This window comes from Heterocephalus glaber, unplaced genomic scaffold (assembly GCF_053883595.1).
Source record: "Heterocephalus glaber isolate CG9 unplaced genomic scaffold, H.glaber_assembly_v1.0 deba00001608, whole genome shotgun sequence".
NCBI lineage: Eukaryota > Metazoa > Chordata > Mammalia > Rodentia > Bathyergidae > Heterocephalus > Heterocephalus glaber.
Window position 1 is genome coordinate 5,116,136 of NW_028258379.1, and position 20,834 is coordinate 5,136,969.

Below are 20,834 nucleotides of genomic sequence, written 5' to 3' on the forward strand. Positions count from 1 at the left end.
GTAGGGTCATTGTTGTGACTGTACCTGACCATGTGGTTCTGAAGCTTTTGGAACTGGCTTATGGGAGGACTTTGGACAGGCTTGGAGTTACCACCTGGAGCCTCAGCCATAGAATGCTGTGAGCTGAGCTTGATAAGAAATTCTGGTCAGAGTTCAAAAGACCAGAATGCTGATAGAAATGCAGCTGGTGAAGACCAGGCTGAGGAGGTTTCTGCTGGGAAGAAGGACTGCATTAGCTGTTGGACTCCAGGCCATGTGTGTTATGCTTTGGCAGAAAATTTGTCTGCATTTTGCTCATGTTCAGAGACATTGTGGAAGACTGAGATTAAGGGCCGTAGACTAATCTGGTAGAAGAAATACCAAGACAGTCTAATGTTGAGGCGGTAGCATAGTGACTATTAGGGGCTTTTAGCGAGCTCAACCTTGAGAATCAAGCAAATAGCCCAGCAGAATGATTTTGAAAAGTTTCGAGTATGGCCAGAAAGAAAGCTCCTGTAAAGTTGGGGCATGCAAAGATGGAGCAGAAGATAACTTGGTTGCTGAAAAGATTAGCATCAAAAAGCCAAGTACTTTGGAACAGGACGACCAAAAAGATGGCCTGAGAGTATCACAAGAACCAGCAGGACTCCACCCTTTGCAACCTCAAAATCACAAAGGTGAAAGACTTTGTTTTGTTTGTTTGCTTGTTTGTTTTGTTTAGAAAGACTTTGTTTTTGACAAGAGAGTCCCAGGATACCACGCTCCAGCATGGTGGCAGCCCAGAGAATGGGAACTGATTCCCCAGAATTCAGTTCATCACACTCAGTCATCCAGGCATCGAAGGCTTCTGCAGCCACCAGCAAGATACAGAAGCGCTCAGCAGCAGACCCTGGCATCATCCACATGGTACTGCTTTTAGGTGCATGCAGGATGCAAAAGTTGTGGGGTCAGATTCACCCAGATTTCAGAAGTCTTGGGAGGCCAGGCAGTGTGGCCCCTTAGAGGGCAGTTCATGGGGCTGTAAGGGTGAAGCCAGCGCAGTGGAGACCCCAGGATGTTAGAAAAGCCAGGAATGCAGAACATCCGAGGAAAGCTACAAGAAGTGAGCAAAGCTGGCCCAAGAGAGAGGCCGTGAGGGCTACAACCACCAGCAGTGCCATAGGGATGGGGCCACCCAAGCCCTTTGGAGTTTATGTCTTTCCACAGGTTGCCCCGGATGCTGAACATAGAACTATAGGATTTAATGTTTGCCTTGCTGGAGTTTGCTCTTGCTTTGGTGCCATTCCTTCCTGTCCCTATTTGGGAATTTTATTTTGTGCCGTTGTTATGTTGTAAGTGTTCGACTTTCTTTTCATTTTTATAGGGCCTCAAAGCTGAGATTTTTGCCTTAAATCTTGAAGTTTCAGCAATGCTGAAACTGTTAGGACTTTGACAGCTCTTGGAGAGGGACTAAATCCATTTTGCCTGAAAAGTTAACACATGAGTCTTTTGGGAGCCAAGGGTGGAATGTTCTGATTTATATTTTGATGTCTCCCCAAAGCCTTATGGGCTCTTAGGTGGGGCTTTGGGGAGTTGACTGGGTTATGGCTGTGCGATACACATCACTGAATTAGTTCACTGATGGGTTTATAGCTGAGTGTGATGTTGGGAAGTGAAGCCTGCTGGGAACGGGGTGCACTGTGGGCATGACCTGGAAGGGTATATGTGCCCCCTCCTCCCTTGATCCCTGCTCTGCCTCCTGCCTGCCATGCTATGAACCCTTTTTCCACTGCCACGCCACCCTGCCTTGGAGCCAGCCAACTATGGGCTGAAACCCTACAAACTATGAGCCAAAATAAACCTTTCCTTCACTAAGTTGTAGGTGCTGGGTATTGTGTCCCACCAATAAGAAAGTAACTATGACAGATATATTAATTTTCTCTGGCGGTGTTGTGTTAACAGATTATCACAAATTTAGCATCTTAACACAAATCTGTTACCTTACAGCTCTAATCCAGGCGTCCAGAGAGCAGCATTCCTCCCTGAAAACCCTAGGGGAGAATCCGTTTCTTTGCCCTTTTGGCTTCTAGAGGCTGCCCACGTTTCTTGGCTTGTGGCCCCCTTACTCCGTCTTCAAAGATACCAACATTGTGTCTTCCACAGCTACATCTTCCTCTCACTAACTTCTTCCACTTACAAGGATCCTCACGACTTTATTGAACCCACCCAGATAATCCAGGAGAGTCTCCCTATTTTAAAGTCAAATGATTACAAAGTTTAATTCTCCATTGCTATGTAACCTAACATAACATCCCAGTTCTGGGATTAGGGTTTGGACATCTTTGAGGGGTTGGGGGCTCACTATCATCATCATTCTGCTGCCACAGATGTCCCAAAGAAATTCTTGGTATTTTGTTGAAAGTAGGTAATTTACCATGTGGTATTATTCTTTTTTTTCAGTTCTTTTATTGGTACATTTTAGGTATACAATTCGTTTACATTTATCATTGGGTGTTTGTACCTGTACATGATGTATCTTGGTTCTTATTTTTTTTTCCCCCCCATGTGGTATTATTCTAAACCTAGACCAGGTTTAGTATACTGAAAACAAAAATGTCACACAAAACAATTATGTTTGGGCCATTTTTTAAAGCCTTACTCATTTTTTCATCCCTAATAAATATAACTTGCTAGATTGCTTCCCAAAATAAGACCCACCCACTCGGTGGGGTCACCAGTATTGCCTTCTGCAAAAGCCTTCAGCCCTGTGAAGTGGATAGGAAGCTCTTGGGCTGGGGGATGTGGCTCAGTGGCAAAGCTCTTGCCTAGCACATTTGAGGCCCTAGATTCAGTGCCCATTGCCACTAAAAATAAGTCATGCTGTCTCTGGGTCCTTTTTATAATCTTGGGGACCTGGTGGGGAAAGCTTAGGCCCTATAAGAGTCCTTTTTGTTTCTCCTTCTTATGTAGAACTCCTTTAGACAAGTTTATGCTTTTACTCCTTAAAAACTCAAAGTGGCCGCCCATCTGATTCTTAAATCATGAGCCACTTCCACTGAGCCTGCAGCACTTCTCTCCTAGTTTATTTTTTGGTTTCTTGGTTCCCTGTGAGTGCTAGATGGTGATGTGGGGTGATTCTTAGTTGCCCTCTTAGTCCCTAATTACCAGGATCCCCCTCCCTGCCCTGCCTGCCACCCAAGCCCCTCCCGTGGAGACCTCCTGGAGCTACCAGCTTTCCTCCCTCAGATTTTCCCCTTTATTTTCTTTTTCTGGTTTCTTTTTTTTGGTACCGGGGATCGAACTCAGGTCCTTGCGCTTGCACAGCAGGTGGCGAAACCACTGAGCTAAATCCCCAGCCCTTTTCTGGTTTCTTTTTATCTTCCTTCTTCCTGGCTGCATTCTCTTCTCCAGTTTCAGGTCTTCCCCACTTCATCTTCCTGTCCCTCCCCTCCACCACCCCTCAGCTCTTTCCCAACCTCAATGCCCTGTGTCTGTGTCACCTGCCCGGGGCAGAAAAACAGAATGAACAGAGCCCCTTTCCAGATCCAATGGGAAAATGTCTGTGAGGTTGTTGTAAGTTATTCTTTAAATCTACTTCTCAGAATTTGGACGGTTTCTGAAATTAATTATCATTCAGATTTGTGTCTCAGTGGGTACTAGTGGTAGAGTTATTTCAATTTGCATAATGTTACTTGTCTTGTACATAAATCATTTTACTTTTAAAATATAGTCCACTTTCTTTTATATTTCACAAGGTAACTAGTTCGTAGTACCACACAAGTAAGGAGGCCATTCTGCAGTGTTACAGAAAGGCTTTTAGGGTTGGGTTTTCTTTGTTCTGTTTTTTTTGGCAAGAGTTTTTGTCATTGTTGAAAGTGTTTGGTCTTTTGCTTTTTTAAAACCAAAATGTGGATGGCCTTCTATGAATTTTTTTAGAGATCATTTCTTACTATCATTTATCTTGTACGTTATTCAGTTTTCTTTAGCCATTTTATTCAGTGTGAGCTGGATAATTAATGTAAGATGACCACAAAGAATCTAGTAAAATCCATGGGATCCAAGTTTATCCGCAGACTTTCTCTGTGGCTTTTCAGCCAGATCCTACCCAGCTGAAACCAGGTGAGGTCATAGGTATTTTCCAATTAAAATTGTCAGTATTACTCATTTAGCACCACTGTTAGGGTTCCTGATTTATTACTTTACTAGTTAAAAGGAATATGTATCAATACCCATGTATTTCAGAAAAGCCTGTGACAATCTGTAAACCAGTAAAAATTCTTCAAACTGGAGTAAATGTAATAATTTTAAAGCACTGGGGAAACCTCCCTCCTTGTAGCAGTGCCAGCATTCTCCCTGAGCAGCAGAGCTTGAAGAGAACACCCTGCCCGTCTCTCTCCCCAGGGCTGAGTATGGCCAGGCGGAAGATACAGCGCTTCTGACCCTAACATGGCGGCACAGTGTCACTCAGGATCCGTGCTAGAAACTGCCTGAGTTAGGATTTGGATAGAGGTTAGCATTTGTTCCTTCACACCCCCCACAGACTGGCCCACGTTGTGCATTTATCAGAAGCATAGGAAGACATTAGGCCTGTCTTCAAATTATTTCAATAATGAGGTGACCTGGAAGGGCCCTCAGCGGCCTTTCTGTAGATGGTAGCAGCCACTGTTTATAAAATAATCTTTTCGCGCCTTGATTTATAGTTTTAGTGTAGTTAATAGTGACTGACTTAAAGCATTATAAATTTTCACAAGTGGGCATATTGTCAAATAGAATTTAACTTGGTCTTTGTCACTCCATAGTGTAACTGAGATACTAGGGTTAATGGTGTGATCTCCTGTCACTTATCACAGAATCTACATATCGGGGGAAGCCTAAGCTATCCACAATGGCAAAACAGGCTCATCTCTCCCCTGACCTCAGCCCACCCAGGCTGTAGTGGAAGAAATATTCTCTCGTGATGACTGAAGACGCTATGCTTATTCTTAGTTTTCCCTCTTTTTCCTGTGAGCAGGCATCATCTCTTCCTAAATACTGTATTCTTTTTCCCAAAGTGGGGAACTGCTTCTCTATCACTATCATGAGACCGCTCTCCAGAGACCCCCCCTCCCCAGCCACAGTTGGCTGAACCCCATGGTTGGGGAGCCCAGACTTTTCCTGGGACCCACGGAGCCCGCAGATGTGCTTGGGCAGCCGGGCACATCTGTGCAGCTGCTGGCACTGTGGGAGGCCTGCAGAGACAGCACAGAGGTCCTCAGCTCAGAGAGGCCTGGGGCCTGGGGCCTATAAAGGGCCAAGAGTTTCTCTGGCTGACGTTTCAGATCCTGCTGGAGACTTAGTTTTCTGTGGTAGGACTCTCCCAAACTGGGCCTAAATCAGAGGCCTTTGGGGATGGAGGTTTGGATCAGATCCCATGCATACCTGCAGTGTGTGGGGCGGTGCCCTCTCTGTGTCAGCAGTGCCACCTCTCTGTGGTGGGCACCCTCCCCCAGCCCAACACATACATCCCGCCTGCTGCCTGTACGGGGGCTTCGGTCAGGTCCCGGGGGCACAGGGCTGCACAGATGACTGCTTGGTCTGTACTACTGACCCCAAGGTGCCAGAATGCCCAGAGCTGTGCCCCTGGGCTTGAAGAGGGGCCGGGGAAGGGCTGAGCAGAGTCCTTGCTGCACTCCTCCTTCTACCACCATCTAAGGGCTCTCTCACTATTTGCAACACAGGATCTGCAGCGAGACATCGAACAGCACAGTGCAGGGGTGGAGTCTGTGTTCAACATCTGTGATGTCCTGCTGCATGACTCTGATGCCTGTGCCAACGAGACTGAGTGTGACTCGATCCAGCAGACCACCAGAAGCCTGGACAGACGCTGGAGAAACATTTGTGCCATGTCAATGGAGCGGCGCATGAAGTAAGGACCCTGCTGGCCCGAGCTGTAACATGACCAGTGTGCCCAGTGCACCCTGGGCCCTCAGTTACAGTAACTTGTGTTCTGTCCCCGTCGCTTAGAAACGTGCTGGGCATTGGCAGAGCAGGGAGGCCCCAGAAGGTGACCAGTGCTTACTAAGGAGTTACTGAAGTAAGCATTCGGGAGTGAAATCTTTCCCTAGTCCTCCCGAGGCTGCCCACTTTGTGTGGACCCAGCAATGAAGCAGTATAGGCAGCCTTTCTCGGGATTTAATTTTTTGCCAGTACAAGTGGAACCCATGGCCTCACACATGCTAGGCAAGCTGTGATCACTGAGCTACCACCCCACTCTGTCTCCTGTTGTGCATTTCGTGGGGGTGGGGGGGTGGTTGTTGTTGTGTTACTGAGGATTGAACCCAGGGACTTCACACTGAGCTATGCCCTCAGCTCTTTTTATTTCTTACTTTGCGACAAGGTCTTGCTTAGTTGCCTAGGCTGGGTTTGCACTTGCAGTCTTCCTGCCTCAGCCTCCCGGAGTGCCAGGATTACAGGCCTGCACCTCCACGCCCAGCTTTGGTCTCCTATTTTTCACCTCCATGAAGCAGAATCTCTGAGGTGCTTAGCCCTACCAGACAGGGAACAGCCCAAGAAGTGGTGAGCTTAGTTATGTCCCAGCGGGAGTTGCAGGATCTCTCCCCAGATGCCACAAGCATAGGTCAGTTAGGAATGGGCCCTGTCAAGGGACAAAAAGAAGTCCAAAAGCTTGGGGTGGAAACAGATGGCTGTGCTAAGTCACTTTCCTCCCGTCAGGATTGAGGAGACGTGGCGCCTGTGGCAGAAGTTTTTAGATGATTATTCCCGATTTGAGGACTGGCTCAAGTCTGCCGAGAGGACAGCAGCCTGCCCTAACTCCTCGGAGGTGCTGTACACGAGTGCCAAGGAGGAGCTGAAGAGATTTGAGGTAAACACCCTCCCCGTCCTGCCCCTGCTAGTGCCCACACCAAGCAGCTCAACAGCTTCTGAGTGACTTCCCACCTCTGGCGGGGCCGGCACGGTCCCCAGCCTGCCACCAGCTGCCGAGACAGCTTTGCTGGACAAACTCCCAGGCACCAAGGGCTCTGCAAAGAACTTGAAGCCTGTGCTTTAGCAGGCATCAAAGAATGGGGGAAGTGGCCCTGTGGACACTGAGTTTGGGGTTAGCCACTCGGAGCAGGCCTTTGAGGATGGGAAGGAGGTGGTCCTCGGCCTCCTCAGCCCTGACCACCCCGTGTGCCCCAGGCCTTCCAGCGGCAGATCCATGAGCGGCTCACCCAGCTAGAGCTCATCAACAAGCAGTACCGGAGGCTGGCGCGAGAGAACCGCACCGATACAGCCAGCAAGCTGAAGCAGATGGTCCATGAGGGCAACCAGCGCTGGGACAACCTCCAGAGGCGGGTCACGGCTGTCCTGCGGAGACTCAGGGTAACCATCCCTGTAGCACCGGGGCCATCAGGAGGTTCTCGGGGCAGGGACATGTGACTCACAGTGGCAGGCTTGTAACACAAAGCGGCGGGTGGAGGCGCCCAGGCCTAAGCTATCTTCATGTTCTTCAGCATGCAGAGCCAGGATCTGTCACCACAGGATCTGCACTGGGGCTTCCTGGGCAGAGCCTGCTTGTGTGATCTGTGTTAGCAAACACACCTCTCTTTACATCTTTAACCCCAATGGCATGCACATTAGCACTTGCGCTCAGCCTCGGTGGAGAAAGCAACACATGGGCCTCCAGAAGGAGCCCTGTGTCCCTCCGCCTGCCCTGCTGGCCCTGCCCCAGGAACAGAGGTGAAGTGCATCTATGTGTGCACCCCCTTTGCACTGGGGAGGGGACACAGCGATTGTCCGCTGAGCTTTGGAGCATGTGGACTAAGCTCAGAGGTTGGGTTTGGTTTTTAATGTGAGTACCTCAGACAACACTTCGGCTGCTTAAATCCCTTATATAAAATGCTACCGTATTTGCATGCAATCTACACGTGTGTGCATCTTCTCTCCTCGTGCACTTTAAATCACCCCTAGATGACTTATCGCTGTTACACTGTATAGTTTAGGTAACTGAATAATGACAAGAATGTCTGTACATGTTCGGTGCAGGTTTTTTCCCAAATATTTTCAGTTCATGGTTGGCTGAACCTCGGTTGTGGAACCTATCTTGCCTTAGATTTCTGTAGTTCGCAAGATGGGCTGTGTGAACCTTTATGAGTCCAGGCCCAAACTGAAAGAGCCTCCAAAGGCAGGGACTGCAGGATCTGCAGGATGTAATTGGGGGGGGGGGGGTGCCGGGGATCGAACTCAGGACCTTGCGCTTTCGAGGCAGGCGGCATGCAGGATGTAATTTTAATCACTGCTTCTTCTCAGGACAGGATGCTTTTGAAACTATTCTAGGAAGATGAGAATCTGGGCATTTTTTTTAACCCTCAGGAGGATATTGGCTGACATCTCCAGTAATCCAGCCAGTTCCCATGCATTAATTTCTGTATCTCCTGCTGACTTGACGTGTTACTAATCTAAACCTTCATTTAGCCCCGAAGGCCACATTTATCAGGGAATCACCTGCTCATCTGTGCAGTGGTAACCTGAGAGGCCTCCTTTATCAGAGACTCTCTCGTTTGTTGAAGTAGAAGCGGAGCCTCAGAGAGGTTGGGGGACTTGTTTGGTGTTGCACAGCTGGAACTAGATCCAGGATCCACAGTGCACCCCAGGCCACTCCAGGGGCAGGTTGCTCCATGAGCGCTCAGGCACCCTGTCCATCAGGCCGAAGGTGACCTCACTGGCTACCTGAGTCCTTGTTACGAGGTCAGTACAAACACAATTTTCTTCTCCTTCACAGCATTTCACCAACCAGAGGGAAGAATTCGAGGGCACCAGAGAGAGCATTCTAGTGTGGCTCACGGAGATGGACCTGCAGCTCACCAACGTGGAGCACTTCTCAGAGAGCGACGCCGACGACAAGATGCGCCAACTGAACGTAAGGGCTGTTTTCCCCGCTCCTCCCGAAAAACAGCTCTGCAGGGAAGAGCTGCCCAAGTACTAGTTCCACCTGCTTCTTGGGGAGCAGATTCCGGGATTCCTCCAGTAACCAGGTTGCATCCCTCATGCACTGGATTACCACTGATCTCTGCAGCTAAGGGATCATGGGAGCAAAGCCCTTTTTTCCCTTGGTCATTTATAGTCATCCACGGGGGAACTCGCTTGAAGGTCCAAGCGGAATTTCCTGCGAGACTGTTTTCCCCAACTCTTGCCTCTGAGAGCAGCATGCTGGTGCAGCAAGAGGAAAACCTGCCCCGTGGGACAGAGAACAGACGTCTCCTGCTGTCCCACTGTCACACAGAACTGTCACAGCTTTATCTCATTGTCTTCTCTCCATGGCTAGCTGTTAGAGGAAAAAGTGCCTTCCTAATATAATGGCACTGGTGAACATTATGACTGTGTCAGCCACAGCGTACACCCTTGTTGGCTTATTAGGGAAGTGTTCCATTTCCACCAAGTGTCCTTTCCTTCACACCCAATAACGGTAATTATAAATCTGTGTCAGAGTTTGAGAATTTTTTAAATTGGGAAAAATCAGTGCTCGGAGGAGGAAAAAAATACAATCATTTAAAATTAAATCATCATCACTTAAAAATTGATGAAGCTGGAGTACTAAGCACAAAGAAAAAATGACGGAAGGAATAATGCCATAATGACACTGGGTGCGTTTTTCCTACAGCCTGGATACTCAGGGAAGTTTTCTTTTTTTAAATCCTTGTTCATCTTCTACACAGGGCTTCCAGCAGGAAATCACATTAAATACCAACAAGATTGACCAGCTCATCGTGTTTGGGGAGCAGCTGATTCAGAAGAGCGAGCCCCTGGATGCAGCGCTGATTGAAGATGAGTTGGAGGAGCTGCACCGCTACTGCCAGGAGGTGTTCGGCAGGGTCTCCCGCTTCCACCAGCGCCTCACGTCCCTCGCACCGGTGAGGACCACCCGGGCCCCGGGCTGCTCAGGGTGTGCCTTGGACCAGAAGTTTAAAGAACTAAAAAGCTTATCTTGTAGTGGTTAACACGGTTTATTTTAGGGTTCTAAAAAGCGCTACATCCAAAAATGTATTTCCGCGTTTGTTAATACACAGCTGCGATTACTTAAAAAGTTCTCACTTCAGAGTGGAAAGGTTTAAAAAGGTCTCGTTCCTCTTACCGGTTTGCCATGTATTCCTCAGCACAGGGCTTTTCAGACATGTTAGTACCTCTAAAATTCACTAAAAATTGTTCTGGTTTTGATTACATGTGGTAGTAACTTGGCAATGTATTTGCCTTTTCCTCTGTTTTAGTCTGGAAACTGTTAATATTTATGCCTTTATGAGGCTTTGTTCTCACCTTTGAACTGCTGTAGCAGCCTTCAGAGGCAGCTCAGATGTCTCCTCTGGCAGGAGGCCACTGGGATGCTGGATGGAGTTGAGGCCATCATCCATCCAACCACTGCCTTTGTGTCCTAGAAGCTTTAATGGTGACCACTGACCAACATGACTGGCTGGTTCTTTTTTGTGTTCTCCCAGCAGCCAACCTCAAATGTAGTTATTTTCTCATCAGATATAACCTTAAAAATTCCCTAAGAATTTCTCATTTTTAAATGTAGTGGTTTATAGTCACTTTTCTTAGACTGATAGAGACATTGCAACATAAGCAGAATAGACACTGGACAGTAAGACTGGAGGAGAAGAAGGAACAAGCCACGTGTATTTGTTACTTGAAGTTGTGATTCTTATCCAGAACATTAGTATTAATCTCCTTTGTTTCTATTTTCTTTCTGGGTTTTGTTTTGCTTTGTTGTGGTATTTTTTTGTTTTGTTTTGTTTTGTTTCTGATTCTTGGAGGAACTTGCTATTACCCATAATGAAACTTTGGCCACCATTTCCTTATCTTCCAAATAAAGTTACTGTAACTTTGATGATCAAAGTTCAACTTTTTTGCTAAGAAAAATGCTAAAATTTTTGTAGAATACAGAACCTAGGCTCCATTCTGGATTCCCTAAACTCAAATAACCATAAATAGGGCCTAGGAACCTGATTCTTTTTAAAGATGTCTTAGAAAGACTAAAGTGGCTGTTTTTGGAAATTCCTAGACAGAAAACGTCTAGTGTTCATTTGAACTGCAGTTGCCTTTGAGTTGGTTCATTCTAAAAACTGGATACTCCCACACAGGGCTTGGAAGAGGAAAAGGAGGTGTCTGAGAATGAAGCGGACATGGAAGACCCCAGAGAGATCCAGACTGATGCTTGGCGTAAAGAGGGAGAGAGCGAGGAGCCCACGTCTCCCCAGTCCCTTTGTCATCTGGTGCCCCCAACTCTGGGGCATGAGCGGTCTGGCTGCGAGACCCCCGTCAGTGTGGACTCCATCCCACTGGAGTGGGATCACACAGGTGACGTGGGGGGCTCATCCTCTCACGAAGACGAGGAGGGCCCATACTACAGTGCAGTGTCAGGTAACTGCTGCCGTCCCTGCCCTCGAAATTGGCCCACGTGCCTGTGTTTCTGGCACTTTAGCAACACGGCCAGCTCTCAAGGACTAGGAGTCCACTTTGTGGCTGACCCAGACTTGTGTCGCTTCCTGGGTTCTGTCCTGCCCACCTCTTGACTTACCTAAGAACTGGCTCGCTCCTATTACAGGCGGAATGGAAAAGAAAAAGAAAATCTATATTTGGACATTTAAGGCAACTCCCTTAGGCCCAGGCTGTTGGGGGACTCACCAGTTAACTTTTCCATGGAGTTTTTTTTTCTGAGCATCAGTAGATCGACAGCTCCATTATTTTCATGTCCTCTCCCTTTGCCCGCCACTCCTGCAGTCAGTCAGGAGTTGGCTGGACTAAAAAATCCTTCTAATTTTTTTTTAATTTAATAAAGATTGAGTAGTTTCCCCTTCCAGCTGGCAGTGTTTCTACTGTGTTAACTTGGGTGTGAATCTGTAGGCACCTCCAGTGAGGAAAATGACATTATTCTTTTTCAGATGTAGAAATCCCTGAAAATCCTGAGGCATATCTTAAAATGACCACAAAAACTTTGCAAGCATCTTCTGGTAGGCCCCTGCCCGTGCATGTGTCTCAACATGGCAGCATCCTGTGGCACACACTGCATCCTAAACCTCGCTCCCATGTCGTGTCTGACTGTGCCTTCTGTGGACACCATGCACCCGGTCCTTGTGTCATGGTGTATTTGCCATTCTCATACCTGCGTGCTTACCAAACCTGCCCGCTCCGGAGGGTCTCAGTGCCACCCCCAACCCACGGGCCTCTGCCAGAGGAATTGTTTCTCGGTGTCAGCTAATGGAAGTGTCTTGGCATGGGGCCAAGCTTTCCTCATGGTGGCTTGGTTCGGAACTGTCTCCTTGCTTCTGGCGACTTCCTGGGATGGGGACAGGGGTCGGGTGGAGGTACCAGTGCCTTTGCCGCAGGAGAAGGTACCTCCCTTTCCTTGACTTGCAGTTCTAACCCTTACGCTCCCTGCCCCCACCTGCAGGGCTGGGGAGAGCCATGAGCAGCTCTTTGTTCCCAAGTCCATCTTCACTGGTCACTTTTTCCCTCACTCCAGAGAGGCTTCCTGCTCCCTTGGCCCCAAAACCACTCAAGACACCAGCTCCACTCCCGCAGCGAATCATGTGTCTTGTGCTCCACCAACCCATCTAGTGAAGGCACAGCGTTGCTCAGCTGCATGCCTCATCTCATTCCCTCCCGAGACATACTGACACCTTGCAAACATGCATGCTTTGCAAGGAAAGCTGAGGAACTATAACCTGATGCCATGTTACCCATGACCCTTTTCATGTCACTAAACACAAGCCCTTTGGTTGGAGAACAGACCCGTCACTTGCTCCTTTTCGTTTCAGGTAAATCCATTTCTGATAGCCACTCGTGGCATGTTCCTGATAGCCCTTCCTGTGCCAAGCATCACTACAAACAAATGGAAGAGGACAGGAGCGAACCACCCATCCCCTCTGATGCCAGCACCCCATATAAAGCGCCCTATGTAAGTCATGACACCATGGGAACATTACCCAAGTGGAAGAGGTGAAATTTTAAAAAGACAGACTTTGGTGCCAACTGCATGTGCCCAGTCACCACGTTTTGAGTTGGTTTCCTCACAGTGACGGTGTCAGTAGTAGAGAGCTTGCCTAGCAGGCACAAGGGCCCTGGGTTCTAATCCCAGCCCTGCCAAAAAAGAAACCAAGAAAACCTCTTCTGAGCTGTCAGTACTTCATTAGAACCCTGGCAAACTGACAGGATTTAGACAAGTTTCTGGCCAAAAACCATCTTAGTGTGCATTGTGGTGATACAACTTACTGTTGAGTCACTTGTCCATCTAAGTAGTGAAGAAGCAAAGTGCTGGCCTTCCCTAAACTACTCCTGACCTCCCGAAATTTTGTTAGATTTACTTTTTGGCCATACATCCTAGTCAGAAAACCACCAGGACTTCATAATTCCAACCTAATGCTGTGTTGTGATAGATGTGGGTTTGATTTCCAGCCCTACCAGCTCATTGCTCTGGGTTCTAAAGCACTCTGCCTTTCTCACCTGAGGGTAAAGCTGCCTAATGTAAGTGTTGTCAGGATTTATGTATAAAGGTAAAAGACAACCCTCAGCAATGGGCCCTCGGTCATTCTTACTACTGCTATGTATTGGGTTGTTGATCATAGCCACTGCTCCTTCTCGGTTCCATGAGTTCTTGCTTCTTACTACCAGGTCATGAGCTCTGGCTAGCAGCTATTGGGGGTCAGTCTAGGGTTTAATGGTGGCCAGAGATGATTCTCAATATGGAGACTGATGAGAGTTAAAATTAAAGCAACTGGTTGCATTTTAGTGCCACCTTTTTATAAGAAAGTATCAGTGGATTTAGTCCAAGTGCCATTTATGTCTAGGAGTAACTGACCATTGCTGCATAATTGGAGATGGTGCTGAATTTATATTCTCCAAGTCATTTCATATTGGTTTGGCCATGCCCAAGTCAGAAACTCTTCTTGCTTAGCAAGCAGCTGTCACTTCATCTGCCCCTCTGACCCCAGCATCTCACCCATGCTTTGCACCATTGCAGGCCTGTGGCATCTTTCAGGTGTTACACTTGTATCCCTCACCAGGTCATTTTCAAAGCTCAGCCTTTTTATTGTGTCTGAAGCCAGGCATGTCACCAGCAATCTGAAGCATTTTTTTATTTTTTTCCATAGGCCATATGGACACAAGCCAAGCAAAGCATAGCTTTTCTAAAAGAAATACATTTATTTTAGGAAAGTAGTGAGATAATAGCCCAGTCAGCTCTGTGATAATGGAAGAGCCAGAATGGGCAGTGAAGGATAAACACTTGGTAGCAAATGACCCTGGGATGCAGGTCATCCTCCGTGCATCTGATTCTCAGTGATGAAATGTCAGGCCCCTCAGTACGGGGGAGGGGGCAACTGAAATTTTGTGAGAATGCAAAATTGCTAGCACAGAGCAGTCAACAGCAGCCACGCTCAATACTGCTTCTGTGTTTTTGTGTGGTTCGTGTGGGGACTGTTAGGAGGCCTGCAGATAAAACAGCCATCTTATTCCCATCATCGGCGTCCTGTCTGCTTCCCTGAGCTGCTGCTGAGGCGTTGTCTTCGGCTGGAAGAAGGCGCCCCAGATCCTCACTTCCTGCCTGTTAATGTGAACCCAGTTGTTTTGCACATAACCTTTAAATTTGACAGATGGTAACTTAAAAACTGGCTTATTCTAGGTAAAGCTGCTATTACATCCAGGCACTGATGGTGGCAAAGATGGCCTAAGCACCTTGAATGGCAGCCTGCAGCAGGAGGAGGAGCAGCTGGCCAGCTTGACAGGACAGCACTCAGGTACTGCCGCAGGCAGGCCTTGGGAAAGGTGTATGTGGTGTCTGAGCCTCATTCGATAGCTACTATAGGTCACTGCTCAACAGAACATTATTTGGGAATCTACCACCTACAGGATATAACTTGGCAGAATTGCTGAACTTACCTTACAGCAGTGGTGGCGAACCTATGGCCCCCATGTTTTTCTTGTAAGACAAAAGATGTTTATGTATGAGTTGTTTTTTTCTAAAGTAACACTTCAGTATTCAGGGTTAATTGCAGTGTCAGCACTTTGTGGTAAGTGGGTGTTGGTTGCAGTTTGGGTGCTTGTCTCTAGGAGGTTTGCCATCACTGCCCTGCAGCAACCAGTGTTATTTTCAAGTCAGCTGACTTGCATTTATGACTGAATCCATAGGTTAGTCCTTTAAATTTGGAAAGCATTCTTTAAGCACTTACAAAAGGCGTCTCATTCATGTGCTAAACTGCCTGTTTTTAAAGAGTACACATCGTGTGTGTAAAAAGTCAGACATGAAGGTCCTACCATTGTCTCAGGTGCCTCCTCATTAGACCAGTCCCATAATTCTCAAAGTAATTACCCAGCTAAAGCTAAAGTAAAGTCGAGAGCATTCTCATCATTCATGGGAGTGGAGCAGGGTAGAGCAAAGATGTGTGTGCCAGAGAGAAGGCCCCAGCTCACATCCTCCTGCCAGGAGCGTTCCCTGAACATTTTCCATCCTGACCCAGTAGCTGAGGAGAGAAATCCTTTTTGCATTATTCCTTTTTTAAATTGGTAGCTTTTGGGGCCGGGGATTTAGCTCAGTGGTTCTGCCCGCCTGCCTTGCAAGTGCAAGATCCTGAGTTTGATTCCTGGTACCAAAAAAAAAAATTGGTGGCTTTTGATTCCAGGTGCCTTTGACAGATGGGAACTGATACAAGCCCAAGAGCTTCACAGTAAGCTCAGAATAAAACAAAATGTGCAGCAGCTGAACTTGATCATCAGTGAAATCACTGCTTGGCTAGAAAAAACTGAAGAAGAGCTGGAAACTTTAAAGATGGCAAAGCCTCCCTCTGATATCCAGGAACTGGAGCCCAGAGTGAAGAGACTGCGGGTGAGCTGGAGGCGCGGAGCGGGGCGGAACTCAGCATGCAGTGCTGTGCTGGGTGAATGTATCAAGCATGCTCAAAGTGGAGGTGGTGGCTCACAGGTGGATGTGGTCGAGGGCTGTGTCTCCCATGTCACTTCTGTATCGCCATGAACACAGATTTCTATTCTCACATGGGAGAGTATCAACAAGTGATCCCAGAGTGGTGCTGGGAAGTGGGCTTTAGATGCCCAGGGCTGGGAAGAGCTGACTTCTGAGACGACTCTAGATTGTGATGGAGGTACTGGTGGCCACCCCTGCAGACCACAGGCAGCCATTCCAAGCAAGGCCAGCTCACCTACTGATGAATCCTGGGCCCTGATCTTGTTACCTTGCGGTACAGTTAGGACTGGGTTTTCACAGTAAGGGACAGGGGTCTTAGGGCATCCAGGCACTCTTCATATTTGGACCTTTGTTTTACTTGGTGCATTAATACAACAGAGGTTACCATTCATTCTGAGGAATAACATTACTGGGATATCCAGGGGCAAATGCAGAATACCTACATCTACTTTACCTGGAAGACTTTTCGTCAGCTCCGGAAATGTTAGTAAGCCAACTGCAGAGCAGGGGCTATGGATAGGAGCAGGATCTCGAGACTTCCAGTCAAGGCGAGCACCCAGGAGGCGGGGCTCTGTCCTCAGGCCCAGCCAGCCAGCCAGTGCAGCCCGCTGACCATGAAAGGCAGCTCCCTCACCTGATGCTTCCTACCCAGTCACAGCCAAGGTCACTTTTCAGTTGTGGCCACAGCTTAGAGAAGTGTAGGGAAGATCATTCCCTCCCAAGGTTCAAAATGAGCACTTTCTCCTGATTTCCAGAGCACCTAACCTGATCCTTTCCCTCCATGGTAGGAGATATTAAAAGCTTTTGACACCTACAAGACTTTAATGGTCTCTGTCAACGTGAGTGGCAAGGAATCTCTGCCACCTGAGAGCGCCGAATCCACAGAGCTCCAGCGTAGACTCTGCGAGCTGAGCCTGCACTGGGAGGCGGTCCAGGGTGTGATGGACAGCTGGAGAGGGGACTTGCAGCAGTCACTCATGCAGTGCCAGGTATGCCGACTCAGTCCCGGGCCAGGCCCACACAGCGGGAGCAACAGATCTCTTTACCATAGGAGGCTGCTTTGGCACAGCCCTGTGCTTTACTGTTTTTAGCCAGAGGGCAGCCAGCCACACACACCCACACCCGCCCCGTCAGTGACCCAGTACTGGTCCTGGGTCTCATCTACTGCCCAGGACCACACCTGCATTCTTGAAGTGGGTTGGAGATGCCACCCCAGCTCTGCCCCACCTCTGTCCTCTTGCCAAGGTGACTGAGAACCTTGGCCCTAGAACAGAGAAGCAGTTTAACTCAGCTCTACAGCTTAGTAGTTGGGGAACTTCGGGAAAATCATTGAACCTTCTAGCCCTCAGATTTCACTTCTGAAAAATGGAAGTTATCTCAGTGCCACCTCCCAGGGCCCTTTATAGGATTAAATGAGGTGGCGATGTATGTGATACCTAAGTGTGTGGAATGTGTCAGTTCTGAACCCATCTTAAGGAATGTGGCCCACCCAGCCTAGTGTGTTGGGTGGCACATGTGTCGAATATGATGTCAAGCTGGGGGCACCCTGCAGCCCCTCCTTGCTGTTAGCACTTTCTACCTGATGCCTCCAAGTCTGCCAAGTGCACTTGGTCTCCATCCCTGCTTTCCTCTCTCCTTGGTTTGAGCCCTGGCCCTTTTTCCCACTGGTTAGACAAGGCGCGTGCCTGGGATAGAGTAGCGGCAGCAAGCTGCCTTCAGGCACAGCCGCTGTAGCACTCCATCTGGGCAATGCTCTGATGATGCGTGTTGTGTTCTAAGGACTTCCACCAGTGGAGTCAGAACCTGCTGCTGTGGCTTGCAAGTGCTGAGGACCGGAGGCAGAAGGCTCTTGTCACCGACCCAAAGGCTGACCACCAGGTTCTCCTGCGCTGCCAGAAAAAACTCATGGTAAGTTTCCTCTCCAGGGGCTCCAAGCCCTCGGCTTCCTGCCCTATCTGCTCTGTACTGCAGTGCCAGGCTGTGACCAGAGTCCACCCTTGTGCTCCTGGTGGTGTCTGCCTAGCAGCTGGCTGTGATTCTAGAGTAGAATGACATGCAGGGATGAAAAGCCAGAGCAAGAAGTGTTTGACTCAGGAATTGGGGTCAGGGATGTTGACAGTATCCTGAGGCTATTGAAATAGAAGGAATCTTTTCCTTGTGAATACAGTCCTTCCTTTGGCACCTGCAAAAGACTGGTTCCAGAACCTCCACAGACACCAAAAATGTTGAATGCTGAAATCCCTGAAATAAAATGCATATATTATTTGCATATACCCAAGATATGTCCTCCTGTGTGCTGTCTCTAGATTGCTTATAATACTCTTATAATGTACATGCTAGGTAATAGTTGTGTTGTTTAGGGAATAATGACAAGGAAGAAGGGATGCTTAGTACAGCTGCCAGTTTTTTGTTATAGTTTTGACCCCTGACTGGTTGAATCTGTGCCTGTGGAACTCTGGTACAGAGGGCCAACCTAGCTGTTCGTCTGGGAGAAAGAAGGCCCTGATTTGTTCTGCAGCCAGGATGAGCTGCATGTGGTTTCATTTTTAATATTTTAAATTTAAAATTGCTAAACAATGCTTTAAAATTTTTTCCCTCTAAAATCACTGTAAAACCCCACTCTAGAGCAGCAGTGAGAAATGTTCTCTGCATTGTCCAGTGGGATGGCCACTAACTGCAGATAGCACGAAACACTTGAAATGTGGCTCTTGTGGCTGAAACCAAGTTTTTAAATTTTGATTGGACACCCACCCTTAACAATGCACGATGACATGCCTGGTCCATACCTTCGAATCTCTAAATGGCATGCTGATGCTGCTCATTCTCTGTTGCCTTTGGTTTCCCTTGACTTCCTTCCCTGGTGGATAAGGGCCCAGTCTTCCTACAACACCCATTCCCTTCTTTCCTCTAATTTCTCCAATATCATAATTATTTCAGAGTTAAAAGGAATAAAAAAAATAGGGTCCAGCCAACTTGGTCTCTAAAGGCAGATGAGAGGGAGAAGGTTCTAGAAGTGAGTGGCATCCATCCTTCATCCTGGAACCAAGAAAGCCTTATCTGGCCACACTTTGGACAACTGTTTCACACACATTTTTATTTCCAGCACCTAGAAAAGGAACTAGCAGAATGTCAACCTCAAGTAAATTCCTTACATGAGATTTCCACCAGCCTTCTCACTAAGGGGAACAGAGAAGACTACATTGAGGCTGAAGAGAAAGTCCATGTTATCAAGAAGAAACTCCAGCAGTTACGTGAGCAAGTAGCCCAAGATTTGATGTCCTTGCAGAGAAGCCAGGTGAGTCCACTTGTAACTTTGGTGTTAAGGTGTCAAAGTAGATGCACACTGGAAGGCAGGGTTGGTAGCCTCACTGTGGCAAGCAGGCCACGAACAGAGGGGCAGGTGGTCAGAGTGGAGGGTCAGCCCCCTTTCTAGCTTGGATAGCCTTAAAAACTTGGGTAAGTTCCCTATATGTGTTTTATCCATTGAAAAAGGGAGGTAACAGTGGCACAGTACCTACCTACCCGTATGGCTGGCATTATGAAAAGCAGATGTGTGGGTATGGCGGCTCATTTTTATAATCCTCTGAGAGGCTGAGGCAGAAAGATTGCAAGTTTGAGCTCAGACAGGGTGACTTACCAATTAAGTGAGACCCTGACTCAAAATTTAAAAAAGCTTTGAGGATGTAGCTCAGTGCAGAGGCCCTGGGTTCAATCCTCAGGAATGAAAAGAAAAACAAGTCCCTCCATCATTTCTGCTGTACCTTCATGCCATACAGACGCAAGCTTTCACTTTCTCACACTGACTTGGCTTCACTGTCCACTTTAAAATGTCGTCCAACTCAGAACCAATGGGACAGAGACTGTGGCCTCCCCGGCCATGGAGCAGGACCCTCCATCCTGGAGTCCCTGCATGCTTCCTGGACACCCTGTCTGGGAAGTGTCGGTGGCTACAGGACTCTACCAGAGTGGTGAACTCACCATCAGCTGGAATTATGGTCAATACAAGTGGTTGGCCTTGCCTTGGCTACTTCCCTTTTCTCTGAAAAAGTATGTTCAAGTGAAGGGCGCGCAATAGAAAAGCCCATCTTAGGGCTGGGGATTGAGCTCAGTGGCACCGTGCCTGCCTCACAAGCTTAAAGTCCTGAGTTTGATCCCCGATAACCAAAAAAAAGAAAAGCCCATCTTTAAGGAGGATTTAAGCTGGGGCAGGGGGGTGTGAGCTCTTCTTTGACTGCATGAAGCACAGTTCTGTGCTCTCGAGCCCATTCAGAACCTTCTGCTTCTGTGAACTGAACTTTCGGGTGTGGCTTTCAGAATTCAGACCCAGCTCTGCCTGACTTTGATGAAGTGGACGCGTCTCCTGTAGCATTCGTGTCAGCTCCCCAAGCCAAGGTGAGAGCCCCTTCCTTCTGGGAGAACTGCGCTGGCTATTTTTTAAGTCACTGAAATGACAGAAATATAGACTCCAAGGCCCCTTTAGGTATTACTTGACAGCACAGATCTGCTTCAGCCTACTGAAGGGAGAAGCTTACTCCGAAGATTGAATATATTAAATACCCTTTTTAAAGACCTGGCTCAGAGGCTCTTCTGGTCACTCTTGTTTGAGAAAACAGTAGGTTTTGAAAAAATGAGAGCCCTTATGAAAGGGGTTTCCTCCTTTGTTGTGGTCTCTCTTTGGGGCCACTCAGGAAAAAGGAGGACCATTTTTTTTGGTATCGAGGATCAAACTCGGGACCTTGTGCTTGCAAGGCAGGTGACGGAACCACTGAGCTAAATCCCCAGCCTGCAACTGTTCTGAAACTGAGTATTATTGCCCAGTGTCTTTTTGAAATAAAGAACCAGTCCCTCTTTAAAAAAAAAGGCGGCGGCGGGGGGGGGGGTTTCCTGATTTCTCTATTAAAGCAGAATAGACTGGAACGTGAAATTC

The 20,834-nt window shown here is 47.9% G+C and overlaps 2 protein-coding genes across 10 annotated transcripts in view; one reads left to right on the forward strand and one right to left on the reverse strand.

The window, feature by feature from the left end:
* Nucleotides 1-20,834, forward strand: part of Syne2 (spectrin repeat containing nuclear envelope protein 2) — a 335,155-nt gene that overhangs the window by 312,859 nt on the left and 1,462 nt on the right. For 6 of the 9 annotated variants that reach the window (XM_013067744.3, XM_087195250.1, XM_087195246.1 and 3 more), the window contains 14 exons: nucleotides 5,676-5,863; nucleotides 6,670-6,820; nucleotides 7,138-7,320; nucleotides 8,720-8,857; nucleotides 9,654-9,848; nucleotides 11,073-11,352; nucleotides 11,874-11,942; nucleotides 12,750-12,889; nucleotides 14,612-14,726; nucleotides 15,609-15,811; nucleotides 16,696-16,896; nucleotides 17,687-17,815; nucleotides 19,011-19,202; nucleotides 20,222-20,299. In XM_013067744.3, the coding sequence (XP_012923198.2) occupies nucleotides 5,676-5,863; nucleotides 6,670-6,820; nucleotides 7,138-7,320; nucleotides 8,720-8,857; nucleotides 9,654-9,848; nucleotides 11,073-11,352; nucleotides 11,874-11,942; nucleotides 12,750-12,889; nucleotides 14,612-14,726; nucleotides 15,609-15,811; nucleotides 16,696-16,896; nucleotides 17,687-17,815; nucleotides 19,011-19,202; nucleotides 20,222-20,299 (2,262 nt within the window). Of the gene's footprint in view, nucleotides 1-4,442; nucleotides 4,468-5,675; nucleotides 5,864-6,669; nucleotides 6,821-7,137; nucleotides 7,321-8,719; nucleotides 8,858-9,653; nucleotides 9,849-11,072; nucleotides 11,353-11,873; nucleotides 11,943-12,749; nucleotides 12,890-14,611; nucleotides 14,727-15,608; nucleotides 15,812-16,695; nucleotides 16,897-17,686; nucleotides 17,816-19,010; nucleotides 19,203-20,221; nucleotides 20,300-20,834 lie in introns of those variants that run through there. The other 3 variants (XM_021247781.2, XM_087195248.1, XM_021247771.2) reach the window with 3 other exon arrangements.
* Nucleotides 1-20,834, reverse strand: part of Esr2 (estrogen receptor 2) — a 122,365-nt gene that overhangs the window by 8,236 nt on the left and 93,295 nt on the right. The gene's annotated exons all lie outside the window — the stretch shown is intronic.